This window comes from Protopterus annectens, chromosome 5.part1 (assembly GCF_019279795.1).
Source record: "Protopterus annectens isolate FY-2018-M chromosome 5.part1, PAN1.0, whole genome shotgun sequence".
Classification (NCBI taxonomy): Eukaryota; Metazoa; Chordata; order Ceratodontiformes; family Protopteridae; genus Protopterus; species Protopterus annectens.
The window spans coordinates 667,752,710-667,771,605 of record NC_056736.1 but is presented as its reverse complement, the minus strand read 5'-3'; the positions used below and the strand labels follow the sequence as shown (position 1 = coordinate 667,771,605).

General features: G+C 39.0%; 1 protein-coding gene across 6 annotated transcripts in view; it reads left to right on the top strand.

Annotated features, from left to right (window-relative positions):
- The window catches only part of WASF3 (WASP family member 3), a 1,314,000-nt gene that overhangs the window by 1,164,841 nt on the left and 130,263 nt on the right, over positions 1–18,896 (top strand). For all 6 annotated transcript variants that reach the window (XM_044073288.1, XM_044073287.1, XM_044073286.1 and 3 more), the window contains one exon: positions 17,208–17,575. In XM_044073288.1, the coding sequence (XP_043929223.1) occupies positions 17,208–17,575 (368 nt within the window). The remainder of the gene's footprint in view (positions 1–17,207; positions 17,576–18,896) is intronic.

The window sequence follows — 18,896 nt, the reverse complement described above, 5'->3', positions numbered from 1 at the left end:
GTAAGTATCTCTGCTGGCTGCTGGAAGCCAGCCAGTTCCAGACTTCATACACTTCACCACACACACACACACACACACACACACACACACACACACACACACACACACACACACAAACACAAAACACACCACCCCCGGGTGTTCACCAAATGCATGCTAGTGGTAACAGCACATCTGAGACTGCAGGGGTTCCAAGTGCTTCCATGTTTAGATGACTAGCTCCTGGCTGCAAACACAGAGGAATCCTTCATCCTGGCAAGAGATTGTTTACCCCATTTATGACAGTCTTTGGATATCTCTCTATAATCTTTGAAAAGTCAAACTTGGAAGCCATGCAGTCCTTAGTTTCCATAGGATGCCACTTAGATACAGTAGTTCAGGTTGCTGGACTTCTAGAGCTAAGCCTGACATCCTTTCAACTGTAGGTAAAGGAATTTCTCAGAATGAATGGCTGTTTATTAATATCATCCACAACTTTCCTCCAGTTGATAAAAATGTTCCTGACTTGTATATCTGACTAAAGGGCCTAAACACATTTTAACTCTTTGTATCTGTCAGTATCCACAATCAATAGCGTCTAGTTTCTTAATTTTTTTTGTCTTCTGTTTAGTCTCTTGCCACAAATACTGTGCTGTAACAGAATCCTTTTTAATCTGTAGACATAAATGCATCATGTTATTATGTCCCCATATGTATTGATATTGATGAACCAGTTCATGCATGCAAACATAGTATTAAATGATTATTATAAAATCAGTCATGGCTGCTTTCCTAAGTTACTTTGGCAAGCAGCCGTGACCGATTTTTTACCTTGTTTAGCTGTTTAGTGTGCTTTCTTGTTTAAATGATTATTATACTTGGGTAGTTGATCATTTTTCCTATAACTCAGCAAAATCAATTCTTTTGCAGCCTTATGTCTTCCAGAAAATGTAATCTGATGTTGTCAATTATCATTCTATTCTCAACCCTTAGGTTCGGATCTGACTCGGCTGTTAGTTTAGATCATGGCCACCAACATTTTCTTGGGCTCCTCCCTTACCCATAACGCATCAACCTCTAACATACCTCAGATCTCGTTTGTCACTTTTCTTGAAAAGATGTGGTTAGCCTGAGTTATCGAGTCTTCTGATGATGTTTTCTTTCATAGTTTTTTTCTCTCTTAAATCTTATTATTGTATTACTCCCTTACCTTTTGCACTTAGTGTAATAGTTTACTACTATCGTTGATAACTATTCTTCCATTTCTGCTGTTTGTTACATTTTAGTGTAGGCTTTGATACCATTGCTGTATCCTTTTCCTTTATTCTCTCAGTGTCATCTCATCTTTAAAAAAAAAAAAAAAAACTTTTCTTTTTCCTTTTTCTTTGTTGCTGGTATGTCTGATAAAGGGCCTTCTGGTTTTAAAAAATACCAGAAGTGTGGGTACAGATTGTCCCTTTCCGATGCCCATTATTTATGTGCTTACTGTTTGGGCCTTGGTGATCTCCAAGAAGATTGTTCAGTATGCAAAACTTCAACCCTAGAGCCATAGCAGAGAGAAAGAATAAATTGATATTAAAAGGGTTGTTTCCTTTATCCTTTGGTGAAGCCATTTCTGGGACGCAGTCCCCAAGACTAAATCTAAGGAGTTTTTGACTAAGTCTCTGTGGCCTTCTGCTTCGTTGACTCCATGTTTGGAGCCACCTAGGAAAAAGCCAAAGCTGGATCCAGGGCCAGTTCCTATCCACTCTCCTTTGGATCTGACCAAAAAAATCTACTGATCCAAGCTGTTCAGATCCAAAGATCTTTCCTAGGACAAGGTACTCACCATCATTGGACCCAGTACCTTCCAGGGTTCCCTCTCCTTTTTGAAGAGGTGCCATTCCCGGTCAACATTCCTGGCCTCATCTCATTCATCCAGGAGTTTGACTGAGAACAATGTGGACAGAATGATGAGGAGATTCCTTTGGTGCAGATACAGATAGGTATTCTTCTGGCTCCTACCACCTTGGGTCAGGAAACCCATCCATCTACCACACCACCTTCTCTGATCCGACTAGCTGTTCCAGAGGCCCTGGATCTGAACCTTCCAGGTCTGTCTGGCTCAGATCCAAAGATATTTTTATCCTTGGATCTGAAGCATTCTGTAAGTGTACTGGCTCTTGACATCCTTAGATCCAGATGACTCTTGGAACTGAAGCAGACTTGTGGGATCTGAGGCATTGGAGTCAACTCGAAAGTTTTCAGTGCCATCTCAGCCCCTCGGAGCCTTGGCAGTGGACAGCTTGGCTCCGACTTCCACCTCAGGGAGATTGCTCCTGGGCAGAGGGAAGCAACAGTCCAGAAGCCTGCCTTTTTGGACCCATTGTTTTTTTTTTCTCCCTGGAACGATTCACCTTTGAGGTAGTGAAGAGTGTATTTTCTGCTCCACCAGTATGGATGAATTCAACCCCCTCGGATCTCCCATCTGTTTCCCAGATGTCTCTGTGCTTAGAGCCACATCATTCTATGCCACAGGGACAGCCAGCTCAAGACCCCTAAACCACTCAGCAGGGTTTTATGTTCTCTTACAATACTTCTCCAGAATATCCCACCGAGGAAGTCCCTAGGAAGAGAAAGTGTAAGAGGAGGCACATAGACTCCCTGTAAGAGTCAGTCACTGAGGATACTGATTTCAATGAAGGAGAAAGGTCCCCACGATCACCTCTGGAAGACGTCTAATTTGGAGACATTCTTGAACTCTTTAAGCAGAGAGGTGGTTGGTCCTCCAGCAGTCCTTCACCAGTGGAATCAGTACTTCTGTAAGCCTTTGGAGCTGGCCCGTCTAATTCCTGGGTTACTGCACCCACCAGTGAGCTCATTGATTGGGTCTCTAGGTGAGCATGGAAGGAACCTGATTCAGTTGATCAATCCCTAAGAGACCAGATTGGATTCTGGCTCCACCTATCAGGAAGGAATTCTCTAGTAATGGGGTTCATAAGTTCATAGGTAGGTACTAGTCTATCGTCTCTAGGACCTATACAAGCCTAGCCATAACGATTCCCTGGCTATTGCTTCCCACAAATATTTACTTTCCTCGACCCCTATCTGGCAGGGCTACTGATGTGATTCCCGGGATGAATTTCCTATCTCCCATCCAATCGTCAAGGTTCTTCTTGAAGAGGGCCATTGAGGCGCTCTGCCTGACATGTATGGGCAGCCTATTCCAGAGTATGGGGAGTCTCTGGGTCAGGAACCTATCCCTCCAGCATGTTCTATTCATTGTGATGACAAGGGTAAGCTCCCTGGAGCGTGTGGCTCAGAGGGATGGGATTTCTTTAAGTGTAGCATGCCCAACAACTCTGGGTTTGACATGGCCTTGTATGTTAGGCAGAGATCGCCTCTATGTAGGAGATATGCGACAGAGTATAGCTGGAGTTTCTGTAGACGGCCAGCATAAGGCATCTGCTTTAGGCTTGTGATTCTTTTTTTGAGGTATTTCTGCTGCCTTTCTTGTTGTTGCAGATGTCTTGTGAGGTACATACCAAATGGGACATTGTATTCTGTAATAGTCTAATGAGGGATGAGTACAGAGGGACAATGACCTCCTTTTTTCTGGATGAAATGCCCTTAGTGATGAGGTGTGCCATGTAAAAGGGTTTTCTAACTGTTGTGGCTATGTGGTTATCAAAGGTGTGACCACTGTCCACCTGTGTCCCTAGGTCTCTTGTCACTTTCGGTGTTTAGTGTACTGCCACCTATGTGGTAGTTCACAGGTACGTGTTTTTTCCCAAATGGGACAGCTATACATTTTTTGGCATTTAGCTTGAGCTCATGGCTGTGGCACCAGGCACCTGTTTCGGTAAGGCCCTTTTGTAGTATATCCACATCATTTGGGGATTCAGTAATGGCTCCCAGCTTGCAGTCATCTGTGAACTTTGTAAGCCAGAGTCCCTTAGTGTTGGTCTGTACTTCAGAGAAGTAGATGCCAAACAAGAGTGGTTCCAGGACAGAACCCTGCGGTACACCACTTGTCACTTGCCTGGAGCTGGATTTGGAGTTGGCTACTTTTATAGTGTGTGTTCTGTCAGTAAGCCAGTTTGCAACCCATTAAGTGACATAGGGATTAATGCCCAGCTTAGTAAGTTTATCTATGATTCCAGAGTGGGGGATGGTGTCGAAAGCCTTGGCAAGTTCCAGGTAGGCTGTGTGAACCACCTTACCCTCATCCACAGCTCTGGAGACCAAGTCGAAGAAGTCGATCAGGTTGAGAAGGCAAGATCGGCCCTTGATGAACCCAAACTGGGTGGGACCCAGTGTTTGAAGGCTGACAATGTCTTGGTTTATAAGTTCCATGATAATACGTTCCATGGCCTTGCAGATCAGGCTCGTCAGGCTGATGGGATGGTAGTTCCCGGGATCCAAAGTGGATCCCCCCTTGTGGAGTGGGATGACTGTAGCTGTGCGCCACTCTGTGGGCACGAAGCCTGAGGTGAGGCTATGATTAAACATGTCACATAGGTGAGGTGCCAGTTCATGTTGTAGTTCATGCAGTACACAGCCTGGATGTCATCTGGTCCCATGGATGCTGTATTCTTGGCTTTGGAGAGTGCGGTTTTTACCTGAGTGGCCATGATTACCAGAATTTGGCATTCTTTTGGTATTGAGATGGGCCCTTTAGGGGTTGAGAGGGGGTGAAGTTGACACTGCATCTATCTGCCAGGATATTGGCAATATCCTTGGGATCAGTATTTCTAATCTCATTCTGCTGTAGCTCAGAGTAGATCTGAGTATTGCCATTAAGATTCTTGACATAGCTATAGAATGCCTTGCGGTTATCTTTGGAATTTTTGGTAATTTTGTTTTCTTAACTAGCTTTGGAAGATTTGATGATAGAGCTCAGCTTTCTACTGAGGCTGGTAAGGGAGTTTTTTGAATCCTGGTTTCTTCCTCTTTTCTGCAACAGTTTCTTCCTTCTGTTGTACAGCTTGTTTATGGCAAGGGACCACCAGATTGACTTCCTTTTTTTAGAGGACAGCATCTTGGTTCTATTTGGGATGGCTCAGTCCATGCACGAGTGAATGTGCTCGTACAGCACCTTAGTGTAGGATTCAACAGTTGAACTTCCTGTTCCCATCTGCATGGGTGTCATGAAGTTTGTTACTTCTGACTTGAGAAGCATGAAGTTGGCTTATTGAAGTTTTTTACGGAGGTTTCCTTAAAGGGGGGTGGGGGTGGGATATGGATGTCAAGGGTGATTAGCTTATGGTCTAATCTGACCAATGAGGGGGTGACCACTGGTGTGAAACAACGATCTTCCATGTTGGTAATGACCAGGTCTAGAATACTGGTACCCCTGGTGGCATTATGAATTAGTTGCTCTAGGGCATTTGAATTTATGAATTCCAAGAACCGTTGAGCAAAGGTGTAGGTACAGGAGTAGTTTTCCCAGTTAATGGCAGGTTAGTTGAAATCACCCAGTATTAGGGTGTTTGGTTGTATCTTAATATTTTCAGTATGTTTAGAAAGGTGTAGTGAGAATCTTGGGGAATGGTGGGGGGTCTGTAGCAAGCTACAGTTTCGATTGCAGTCTTACCTAGTGTTAGTTGCACCTGGAGAATTTCAGATGCAATGTGTTGGGCAACCAGCCTGGAGGTGTGAATAGCCATGGTGAATATGGACACTCCTCCACCTTTAATGTTTCGGTCCTGGTGTGTTGGAGATCCTCAAGAGAGTGTCTCTTGAGGTTTAGACTTCTAGCATTGAGTAGCATTACCTTCAGTTCCAGTGGATGCTGTGGTCATGGTGACTGCCACCAAGAAGGAACTTGCCGAGCAAAATTCTTCTGTCCATCCCCCTTACAGGGAGTCTAGGGGGATGGACAGGTTTGGGAAGTGTGTGTGTGTGTGTGTGTGTGTGTGTGTGTGTGTGTGTGTGTGTGTGTGTGTGTGTGTGTGTGTGTGTGTGTGTGTGTGTGTGTGTGTGTGTGTGTGTGTGTGTGTGCTTCAGCAGCCTTTACTCTTATGTCACTGAATTATTTGATCAAGGAACTTTCAGAATCCCTTTTGGGGACCACTACTGCTGAGGCTCAGTATTCTGTGGCCTCTCAGTTGGCTACCTTTTAATCTATTTCTGATTTGTCCTTGAGGCTTATCTCACATGCAGACGAAAGTGCCTCAAGGGAAGTGGGTTCAGGCATTTCCATTAGGAGGCATGTCTGGATGTGCTTATGTGATTTTGTGGAGCCTTTAAAGTAATTGGTTGTCAATGCACCCTTTGACGGCAGTTTGTTTTTTGCCCAAAAGTGAAGTACACACTTGCAAAATTTTGAGCAATTAGCTCATAGGATTCCCCATCAGACACTCTCTCTCTTTTATTCAGTATTCCCCATTCTGAATAAATATGATAAATACAAAAGAGAACGTTGCCAATAGTTAAGATGACAGGTATCTTTTCCCTTTTCAAGTCAGAACAACTACTTACATAAGATTCTTGGAAGAATACATTCAGACATTCATATATATTTATATATATATATATATATATATATATATCCATATCTATGTCTGTATTTATCTGTTTCTGATATATATATATATATATATATATATATATATATATATATATATATATATATATATATATATATATATAATATATATATATATATGTCTGCTTCAGATGATAGAAATACCACTTACCCGACTTTCTAAATGCTGAGATAAAAGAGATGAAAGTTCACATAAACGAACACTTGCATCACCGACAAAAAACTCCAGGTAAGTAACTACTTGGCAGCACCATAACAAAACACAAAAACAAACCACATTAAAACTACCTAAATATATCACCTCCAAGATCGCACTACAGTGAGGAAAATTGCAAAGTTCACTATGGTGGCCAAGTGGTTACTTACCTGGAGGTTTTTCATCGGTGATGCAAGTGTTCGTTTATGTGAACTTTCTGTGCTTTCATCTCAGCATTTAGAAAGTCGGGTAAATGGTATTTCAGTCATCTAAAGTAGACCTATATATATATATATATATATATATATATATATATATATATATATATATATATATATATCTTCCCATCACAAGCTCTAAGTTTCAAAACATTGAACTGCAAATGGATGAGACCATAAGATCGAAGTTTTGAAACTTAGAACATTTTGAATGGAGATTGCAGTACAATGCGGCACGGTAAATTTATCGTTTTCCTCATTGTAGTGCGATCTCGGAGTTGGTATATTTATTTGGCAGGGGGTGTGTGGTGGGAGAGTGGACAAAAAATGTTTTGTTTTTATTTTTTTTATTACAATTTCTAAGTTTCAAAACTTTGATCATATGGTCTGTACCATTTGCAGTTCGAAGTTTTGAAACTTCGAGCTTGAAAAGTAGATCCTTATGTATATGTATGTATGTATGTATGTGTGTAAATATATATATATGTGTGTGTGTGTGTGTGTGTGTGTGTGTGTGTGTGTGTGTGTGTGTGTGTGTGTAACTGAAGTGTTGTTCCTTTTCAGGGGGTTCACATTGCATTTATATTCAAAAGAACAACTTTTTATTAGTCATGTCAACAATCTAAATATTCAGTTTTATTAGCTTTACCAGAATGCATTGGGGTCCTCTTTAAGCTTCTTTCATTCTTTACTTTTTCCACATTTTATACAGTACCAAGTAACTAACTTTTATTTCATGTACTTAGTTTAGTACTTTGCTCAGATAGCTTTAAAGTATATTGGACCTGTTCTGAAGCAAGTAAACTTATGGTATTTACTCCTCCTAGAAACACCACCATAGACAAAACTCATTCTCTATTGTTAGTCAAAGTAATACCTCTCAAGGTAGTATCCCATACCAAACTGCTAGGTGTCCTCATTGATGAGCAGTTCAAGTTAAATACCCATCTTCAAACAAACATCAAGAAAACCCACTAGAAACTTTGTATGCTCTACGGCAACAATCGCTTCCTCACTCCCGCTACAAAGCTTAGTCTGTCTACCGCTTACATCATTCCTTCCCTCTTCTATGGTGCCCCACTTCTTACTAACCTACAGTCTTCTCTAAAGACAAAACTTTCTTAATGCTACAACAAAATTGCCAAGTTTGCTACAGGCTACAAATCCTCCAACCACCACTGTAACGCCCTCCTCAAACTAAACTGGCTAGAACTCCCCAGAACTCCCCAATCATCTTTCCTACATTCAACTCACCCATGCCCACAGACATGTTCACCCCTCTCTCTGCCCCTCCCTTGCCTCCTCTCTCAAAATGTATCTAGACTTCTAAGATCCAACAACCAGAATCTGACTGAGCTCCACAAGCCCGCCCATCCACCAGGTAAACATTTACTATCATTTTTCACTTGCACACCTTTGCCACCTCATATTCGTAGCACCCACAACTACCCTACCTTTATGACCTTGCTTCACTCTCATCTCATATCCCTCTGAGAATGTTCCTGCTTTCACCCCACATAACTCCCTCATCATTACATCCTGTTCTCTCACTCTCCCCTCCCTCTCTTCTTAAATCTCACACCAAGTTAATATCCCTCCTAATGCACCTTTCGCTCCACCTCCTAACTTTTTGCTCTACTTCTTCCTATTATTCCCTTTTTTCTTACTTCTACTCTAAACTCCTCCTCTCCCTGTTACCCGACTGTAACTCTTACACGATTCCCATAGGAATCTCCTTGACGCTACTGTTATATCTCTATTGTATGAACAAATGTATTTGTAAATAGTTGGTAATGTTTTTCTTAAATTTTCTTTTTAATTTCCTACTATACATTGTAATTTTTAATACTATGTTCTTCAACTATATTTCTATATTATGCGATTGCATATGATTTGTTTGCACTGTATAATTTCTTTATGGAGCTTTTCTCCTCAGGACTCTATTGAAAATGGGCTCTTCTTGGCCCAATGGACTATCCTGGTAAACAAACTGTAAAATAAATAAATAACTAAATAAGTATAGATAACAAATCTTTGGAGTTTGCTACAACCTCATTACCATGTAAAAGTTTTATATTTCATTTTGTTGATAAGGATGGACAACTGGATTTTCTTTCTCAGAGTTGAAAACCCTGTTATAGCATCATGAAAGTCCAGACCCACAATGCCTCATTTCCTAAATTAACGTATAGGCTACAGTATTTTCTTGCTAAATGCAGCAATAGTAGTTTTTTAACATTCTAGGAAGACAGTCTGTCAACTAGTCCTTCAACAGATGTGGTTATGTAGTAGTGAAACTACAATGTAGTAGCATCTTGTCTAAAGAGGTAGTTGTTTTTGCTTATCCATAATATTTTGCAGTCATAGGTAAATCACTGCCCAGTACCTACCATGTAATCATTTTGTTAGTGTAGTTATGTAGAAAAAGCAAGTAAAAAAATTAAAAAATCAAACCACACACTATAATCTTCATTTTTATAGAATTACTTGCAACTTTAAAATGAGGAGTGTACAAGGAATTAAATTAATTGTAAAACAAAGGTTCATAGGTTCATAGGTGTGTACTAGGCTAATGGCCCTGGAGCCTTTACAAGCCTAGCCCATAGGATTACTCTGGCATTGTGCCAGCCGACCTTAGTTCCCAGTGCCTCTGTTGAATAAAGCCACTGGAGTGATCCCTGGGGTGAATTTTCTGTTTCCCATCCACTCATCAAGATTTCTCTTGAAGAGGGCCAGTGAGGTGCTCTGCTTGACATGTATGGGAAGTCTATTCCATAGCATGGGCAGTCTCTTGTGTAAGTGACCAATACCCTTTAATTGATTTAAGTAATACTTCAAGTGAGGGAATCACGACTTACCCTGCTAATCCTGATTTATATTAAGTTATCATTGGAGAATCTCATGAAATCAGGAAGACTGCGACTATTGGGCAGTACCATTTCCACTGTAGTGATTGACTGGCTGAAGCTTCTCATCTGATCCCCAATGCCTGCAAAAGCTAATGGCTGTGTATACAAAACTTTACTGCAGCATTGTGGATGAAAGTGTGGAGACAAACCTCTTATTCAAGTCTAGTTCTGCACTTCCCTTTAATTACACTTACCTCCATCCAGCGGTTATACTGTTCTTTATGTAAGAAAAAGTAAAAAAAAATGTACATCCAGAAGATCAAATTTCCAAAAATGTTTTTTTTTAAGCAAGAAACATCTTTATTAAATTATCACATATGACATAGGTAAGCATGCATTTATATAAATGAAAAGAAACCATACTGACATAATTTTAGTTTCAAACATTATACATTACAAACCTTATTAACATAATTTTTGTTGTAAACATTATACATAACTTATAATATATCCAGTCATTGTCAGTCAAACATTATATAGCCCATTCAAATCCTGCCTTCTTTTAAACCTTGTTCCTCCTCTGAACATAATGTTTCCAAAATTCATATTTTTTCTATGTGATTTATTACTTCCCTTTTCTAAAGATCCCAATTCCAGTTGTTTGATCTCTTTTACTATATTTACTACTACTAGTACAATTGATTTATAGTTTGATTTCCATTTTCTAGTAATTGCTTTTTTGGCAGCCACCATAGTTAGATTCAGCAAGGCCTTACTATGTCTAGATAATTATGTATCATAGCTCAAAAAAATAATTTCCTTAGTTATACCAATTTGCTCACCCAATATCTCGGGCAGAGTTTGAAGAAGACATCTTCAAGCATGCCTACACTTTAAGGTTATCCCCCGCGGCATGCGTGTTTTATGCATGCCAAGTTACGGGGATAGTCATCCAGAACTGCTCCGTAAATGGCAGCAGCTGAACATCGATTTTGGTAACCAGTACCTACAATTACTACTGGAACACTTCTCACCTATCGAAGCGGAGCTCCTGGTTAAGGTAGAGGAACAGTATAATTATCTTACAACTAATTTTCAGACAGAATTTTGTGTTTCTAAGATACAATCCATGAATAAACAGCTAGTATTGTATAGCAATAAACTAGAACAAGTTAAATCTAAGAAACTCAAGCGTGACTGTGAAGACTTTCAGTTGGGCCGTATCTTTGTTTGGCCGAGAGCTAATATGCAGACCAGTTCTCACACGGCCCAGTCACCGGTAGCTGTGAACATACCTAATGATGGTTCAGCGACCATCTTAACTGAGCCATTGGACATTAGGTCAGCAACTTTAACTCAAGCCAATGGTACAAGCAATCGAGAGTCCAACACTCCTAATACAGTAAGTCTATCTTTACCCTGTAATCAACAAGGCTTGAACAACATTGAAAATACAGGTGCGAAATCCAAAGCCAATGGTAAGAACAGTACTTTTGCCGCACCTCTGCCTTTAAACTTCCCTCTCCCCTACAAAGGCGCTGTACGCACGCGCTCTGGGAGCAGGGGAAGAGGAAAAAGAAAACTATCGGGAGAGACACCAGAGCGGAGAAGGAGGATGAAGAACTAAACTCCTTGTTCTTTAATCTGGCGACTAGGTCTTTTTCATCGGAAGAGCAACTCATATTGAACAAGGGGTTATCTTTTATACCCTCCAAGCATAGTGTACTATCAGATACTCTTATAGGCTTACGTTTGTTTGCCAGAAAACTGTCTCTCAAAGTGCTGTTCACCGATGGCCTACCTGACAGTAATACGTTTGCTTGCAATACTGTAATTTATAAAAGGAAAAGTTCCTTTATACCTTCATTAACTCCATCTATTGAATGTTTCATGCGAACATGTGAACATGATTTTTACAGCTATTATGAGCATGATAAACATAGAAATAATTTTATAAATCTGAATCACACATTAAGAAACTCTTTAGATGATCTGAGCAATGATGTGAATATAGTATTCAAACCAGCTGATAAGGGAGGGGGAATCGTTGCCTTAGATAGATGCTTTTACAAACAACTGATGAATAGGATGCTTAGTGAGGACAAGGCATATAAAGTTATAAATAAATCAAAGGTTGCGTCAATAATAAATTATGTGCATGATACACTGTATGACTTGCTAATGACGAGATCGATAGAGAAGTCATTATATGATTTTTTGATGATAGAATCACCCCTTATTCCTGTCATTAAGGGATTGCCCAAGCTACATAAAGATGAATACCCTCCTCCATTGCGACCCATAGTATCAGGTGACCATTGGGTCACTGAGAATGCCTCCCTATATATACAATCGAAACTTGGTTTAATGGTAAAAGAAATACCAACCATCTTAAAAAATTCATATGAGTTACTAGATGACCTTAAGCAAGATTTAGTGACTAACAATTTGAATGTGAATACTTTATTTGTCACGTTAGATATAAAGAGCCTTTTTACAAGCATTCCCAATGAATATGGGCTTGATGCTATTAGGTTCCATCTAGTCGAACTAGGAACTTTAGACAGCAATGAGATTATGAATATATGCTGTCTTTTGGACTTGGTCCTAAACAATAATATTTTCTTGTTTAATGATCTAGTATATGCGCAGACGTGGGGAGTAGCCATGGGCACTCCCTGCGCCAACGCATATGCTAATCTGGTGATTCATAGGTGGGAGAAAGAGAACATCTTCGGTGACCCTAGGTTTAAAAATGCGATCTTATATAGACGTTTCGTAGATGACGTCATAATACTATGGAATGGAGGTGTAGACGAGTTAGAAGATTTTGTTAGTTACATGAATGATACCACTTCATTTCTCACATTCACTTATGAATATTCTTTGGTAAGGGCTGATTTTTTGGACATTACCATAACCAAAGGCAATAACAACAGCTTGGCCACTACCCTGTACAGGAAGTCATGTTGGAGGAATAGCATCCTCCATTACGACAGTCTACATCCACGGTACACATTTCGCAACATTATAAAAGGCCAGATAAGCAGAATATTAAAAATATGTAGTGATAGACTGGATGCCCTACGCTTGATTGAGCAACAAAAACATCATTTTATAGATAGAGGATACCCAGTAGAACTAATCAATGAAGTGATTGAATCTATGTTAGGGAATCCAGCTTCATGGAGTAGAGGAGGGCAAGCCATGAATGGAAGAGAGAAAGGCAATAGCATCAAATATGACATCAAATACACTAGTGATGTTGAACATTTAACCAGGATCATCAAAGGGAACTGGAAAATCTTGCTTTCAGATCCATCCCTCTTGCAGCTGGTAGGTAATAAACCTAACTTCAGATTTAATAATTGCATGAACCTTAAAAGACTACTATGCAAGGAGAAGTTTGATATTGGTCCCGTTGATATTAGAGCCCAAATAAAAACAGGTACCTATGCATGTGGCAGATGTTCTATATGCAAATTCATCAGCAGAGCACAAGGTTTTAGAATTCCAGGTATCAATATAACTTTTGAACCTACTTTTTATGCCACATGCAATACGCAAAATGTCATTTACCTTGCAATGTGTAACCAATGTAATAGCTACTACGTAGGCATGACATCACGTAGACTCAGAGATCGAGTCTACAATCATGTCTACGACATAAAGAAGAACAACCATACTAGTGCTCTAGCCATACATTGTGCTGAAAGGCCTCGGCACAATTTTAGTTTTCAGGTTTTACAAGTTATCAACCCCAACAGGAGGGAGGGTGATCACTTAGGCACTATAGAAATGTTCGAACTTAGGTGGATACTAAGGTTAAAGGCGCACATACCACCTGGGCTTAACACTACTGTTAATATTCGCCCTGCTCTACTAGGATCCCTATGACACAGTGACTATATATGCATATTGACACATAGCCCATGGTCCTTGAATTAGTGTTATAGAATTTAGTTACACTTTGACATGTAATGAGATGTTGTCTATGGGGCCTTTACCTTAAATATCTCTTTACACCTTATGTCAACGTTTGGCATGGCCATATTAGTTAACAAGCTGCGAACTATTTTGCTAGGACCTTTTTTGATATACACCTTATGGCCTTGGAGTCAGGGCTATAGATTTTCGTCATATTTCGATATGCAATGGCATGTGGTTTATGAGAAGTCCTTTTTAAACACCTCTTTACATTCCATATTAATGATCTGCATTGCCGTATCTGTTAAAAAGTGTTGAACAGTGCTTGTTGACTAGTTTCTGACCTTTGACATCTTGAGGTCTTAAACTGTTATTGAGTGTTTATGTAGAATTATGTACTAACACTTGCCTTGTATTGCTAGGATTGTTCTGACATAGGAACTAAATATATCTTTTGATGTACCGTTTATGAACTTGGAGTTAGTTTCGAAGGCTTGGACTATGTCCTGCCTTACCATGATGTGTTGATTATGAAATTTTATATTCAAAAAGTTTCTGCATCATATGTAAGCAATGGCGACATTAAGTTATGATGTGTACATATATCAAGAATGCTACATATAATGTTTTGAACTAATACGGCTGTAATAGCTTGTGAAGAAAATATCAGAACATTTATATGTTTTTATAACCCATGGTGGATTTGTTCTGATTGTGCTGGACATTAGATACTAAGATGAAGGTCTGTCGGCTATAATATGCCTGCCGATGGGAGTACAAAAACATTAAGAAAATAAGAAACTAAGAAATATATGAAACATAAATGATAACTTCTTCACAGCAATTGACTTGACGCATGGGTTAAAAAAGATATTTCATGGCTTATTCTTGTATATTGATATTTACATGCACGTTTGTTTGCTGACTATAGTCTCAGAACGACAATGAATTATAAAATGGGCTGGTTAAGAATCATGTTGGTTCCGGTTGTGGTGCTAACTTGATGTGATTCAAGTTACTTAAAGTGATAGAATACAATTCATTTATTCGGCTCAAGCGCGTATGTACATATTAGCGCTTCATGAATTTTGATGTAATAAATGAATTTTTTGATATTCATACTAAGTCACCATTTGACTTGTATGACATGATATTTTAACTATCTAGTGCTTTTTAGTACCTCTAGTGAAATGTTGAAGGATGCTCGGTTGTATTATTTACTGCATCTGTTGAGAGAAGTGACACACACTGGTGGTTATTTCAACTGCATTGATTGTGCTTTAATCACTTAGTTAATTGATAATTATCTTAGTTAATTGATGACTATTTTAATATATAAATGGGCGTTTTTTATGTGAAAGTTGTAACCTGATGAAGCGCACTTGTGTGCGTGAAAGCGCTTGTTTTTTATAAAATAAAATTGGATCTTTATTTTATCGTGGTGGTTCCTAGCAGTATTTCTTCATTCAACATAATTTTTGTTGCAAACATTATACATAACTTATAATATATCCAGTCATTGTCAGTCAAACATTATATAGCCCATTCAAATCCTGCCTTCTTTTAAACCTTGTTCCTCCTCTGAACATAATCTTTCCAAAATTCATATTTTTTCTCTGTAATCTATTACTTCCCTTTTCTAAAGATCCCAATTCCAGTTGTTTTATCTCTTTTACTATATTTACTACTACTAGTACAGTTGATTTATAGTTTGATTTCCATTTTCTAGTAATTGCTTTTTTGGCAGCCACCATAGTTAGATTCAGCAAGGCCTTACTATGTCTAGATAATTATGTATCATAGCTCAAAAAAATAATTTCCTTAGTTATACCAATTTGCTCACCCAATATCTCGGGCAGAGTAGTATGCAGGGAATCTTTAGTCTGCCAACTCATTACACTCCCAGAAAATATGTTCCCAGTTACCTCTTTCTCCCCCATCACGCCTCCAACATTTGCTGTCTACCTGAGGAAAAATTCTTTGGAGTCTACTTGGGGTATAAAAATACTTATGTAAACACTTCCTAGCAAAGATCCTAAATCTTCAGCAATTTTCCAAAATAATAAACTCAATTTCTAGAGCTACATAAAGTACATAAAGTAATTTCTTTGTTTGCAGAGATGTCCAAAAGATTGGGTAGTTCCGTTTTTGCATGCCTTCCATTGTTTTGATCCTGTATTTCAGCCTGATTGCCATTTACAACATGAACATACTTCCTTTCTTCTTCTCCATAGTTTTAACAAAGGATCATACTTCTGTGACATCCATGAATGCTTTTACTCCTCTGGGTGTCCATATTATCTTACTACAGGTAGAAAGGAGACTTGCTTTTTTTTCTTGTTGATGGAAAAATAATCATTATCTTTAAAGACATGCTTATCCCAGACTTGGCAGTGCTGACCTGGTTTTAAGAGAGTCATTAACATGTGCGGTTTCACTGTAGATGACTGCAGTCTGATTTTTTTTCTAGCAGCTGATACTTCAGGCAAATTGCCTATCCTAACCTTGCTATCAAGGAGTCTGGGCCATAATCTCAGTAACTGTTGCTGCTACACAAACCTCCTTAAATCCGGTCTTTCCATTTTCTCCACACCTCATACTTAAATTTTTTTCTCTCAGCTTTGTCTTCCAAATCCTTCTGTTTTTTCAGTTAGCTGCTTAACTTCTGTTTCTATGTTCTTCATCTTTCGTGTTAGACACATGTTCTTAGTCTCTATCTCTGCATGGATTCTGAGCTTTTTGTTGGTGTAGCATCAACTTCAGTAGCTCTGGTATTTGATTTCTGAATAAAGTCGTCAAGTTTATTAGTAACCTTTTGTATTTCTAAAGCTTCCAAAAACCCATTTTCTCCAGAGTGGAGGCTTACCTGGACTCGCCTTTCAATTCTATTGTCTTAGTCATGGTTGTGCACTCTAATCGATTCTCTGCTTTCCCCTGCCTGCTCTCTTTTTCTGTTTCTCCTTTTTATTTTTAGTCCTGTAGCAGCGATATATCCAGTTGTCATTTCCTGAATTTTGCACCGTTGCTACTTTTTCAAAAGCGAGATGATTGAAATATTTTATTAACGTTTTTTAGAAAGAGAGCTGACAGAGTAACCAATGATCTTTTGATATACCAAACTGGAAGTCTGTTCTGGTAGTGTTATATTAATAAGCTACAAACAAGCAGTAAAGACTAAGGAAGCTACAAGTAAAATGAGCAGTGGTGGAATATTTTAGACCCTGAGATACATAAATATGTGTTTATTGCTTGGATATTATGATAATCATAGAGTGTACTAATTACCCTTCTTTGCAGGTTGTGCAGCTTTGAGATTTCTCCTGGTTTCATTTTATTTTTCTGAAATGGCTACAGACTGCAAAATGTGCAGACTGTGGTTTGTTAACATTTCACTGAAAGCACTGTTATGAACTGAATTGAACCTCACTGCTGAGTAACACCTGCTCTAGATGTAATTGATAATTAAAATGAAAGGGCTGATGAACAGAATGTTTTTTTTTTCCTTACAGAATGGCTCCACCTCAGATAATGGAATACTGTGGTCCTGCAGCTCCACCCCCACCTCCCCCTCCCCCTGTCATTCCATCTGCGCAAACTGCATTTGTCAGCCCTGTCCAGGTGCCTACACCTCAGCCTACCCATCCTGTACCAGTGACTGGATTTACATACACTCCTGTCCTCCAGCCTGGGCCAGTAGCTGCATCTCCTCCTCCACTGGGACCTCCACCACCTCCTCCACCAGGACCTCCTGCACTGGGGCCTCCTGTTACTTCCTCTCCTTTGCATGGGCCACCAGGATCTGAAACTAAACGTGCTGATTCAGCTAATCCTCCAGTTAGTGATGCTCGAAGCGATCTCCTGGCTGCTATTCGCATGGGTGAGTCACTTGCACAAATATTTTACAGATATTTAAGCTCCTTGATGGGGATAATATGTTAATGCACAGTTATATAGTGAAATGGAAGTATTTCTGTTTGGTTGTAAGAAGTCATTCTGTAAACATTAATTAAGTATTGACATGATTTCTGGCAGAACCGATATTTTAAATCTGCTTATCATTTGTAGTACAACAGTGAAGTAAAGTTACTGAAGCAGATGGTTAACATCTATTGTTAATGTTTTCAGTATTTCACAAGTATATTTCAGCTGTTTGTAGTCAAATGTTCTTTCTTTTTTATCCTGGTGAAAAGTGAATCTGCCTAGATGGCATAACAAAAGGGGAGTGAAGTCTACATAAAGGTTTTTGTAATTATCAAGGTTGTCTGGAGATTAAAGAATACAGCTCTGGTTACAGTGACGTTACTAACTGCCAGATAGATAAAAAGGCACGTTAAATTAAATCTCATTCTATTTCAGTGACTAAATTAATTTCTAGAAACCACTAACAAATTTTTTCCTGTCATGTCTTGGTTTTAGTGGTTTTTAGAGAAGCTTTTTCAGTCACTTAATCTCTGCTAATAGTTGCAAGTTGCGTTCTGGAAGATGTAAAGGCCAGGTGGTGTCAACTCTCTTTCATTACATATGGAATGAAAATGGAATGAGTATGGAATAACAATATAGAAACCCTATAGGAAAACAAGCATGAATAAACTGGAAAAAGTACAGCGGAAATATACTAAGGGCATCCATGGATGTGAAAATCTAAGTTATTATGAAAGACTAAAATATCTGAACTTGTACACAGTATCTCTTACAGATATTTAAGAGGAGATCTTATTCTGGTATATAAGGCATTTAGAGACAACTACCTGGAATGTTTGGGGTTATCAAAAAGTACTAGAGAATCGTCAGATAACCTATGTAGAAGATTCTATAGGAATGAGAAATGTACTAATTGGTTCACTGACAGAGTAGCTGATGCTTGGAACAGACTACCAAATTACATTAAAGCAAGTACTAGTTTAGATATTTTTAAGAACAGCCTGGACATTTATTATGGGAACAAGTGTTTTGACATATTGGCAAGCTAGAAGGGCTTTAATGCCCGTGCTTGAAACATTTGTATGTATGTATGTATGCATGTAAGGCATTCAGTAGCAGCAGTGAAAATAATCTTTGAGTAGGCTGTTTGGGAAACAAACAAAAAAGTCCAAATTATTTTTAGAATTAGTTAAAGAATAGAAAGCACAGGGCCATATGAATAGTTGACTATTCCAGTGAAATTTAGGAAGGTAAAGGTATTCTTCAGAGTTTAGTCT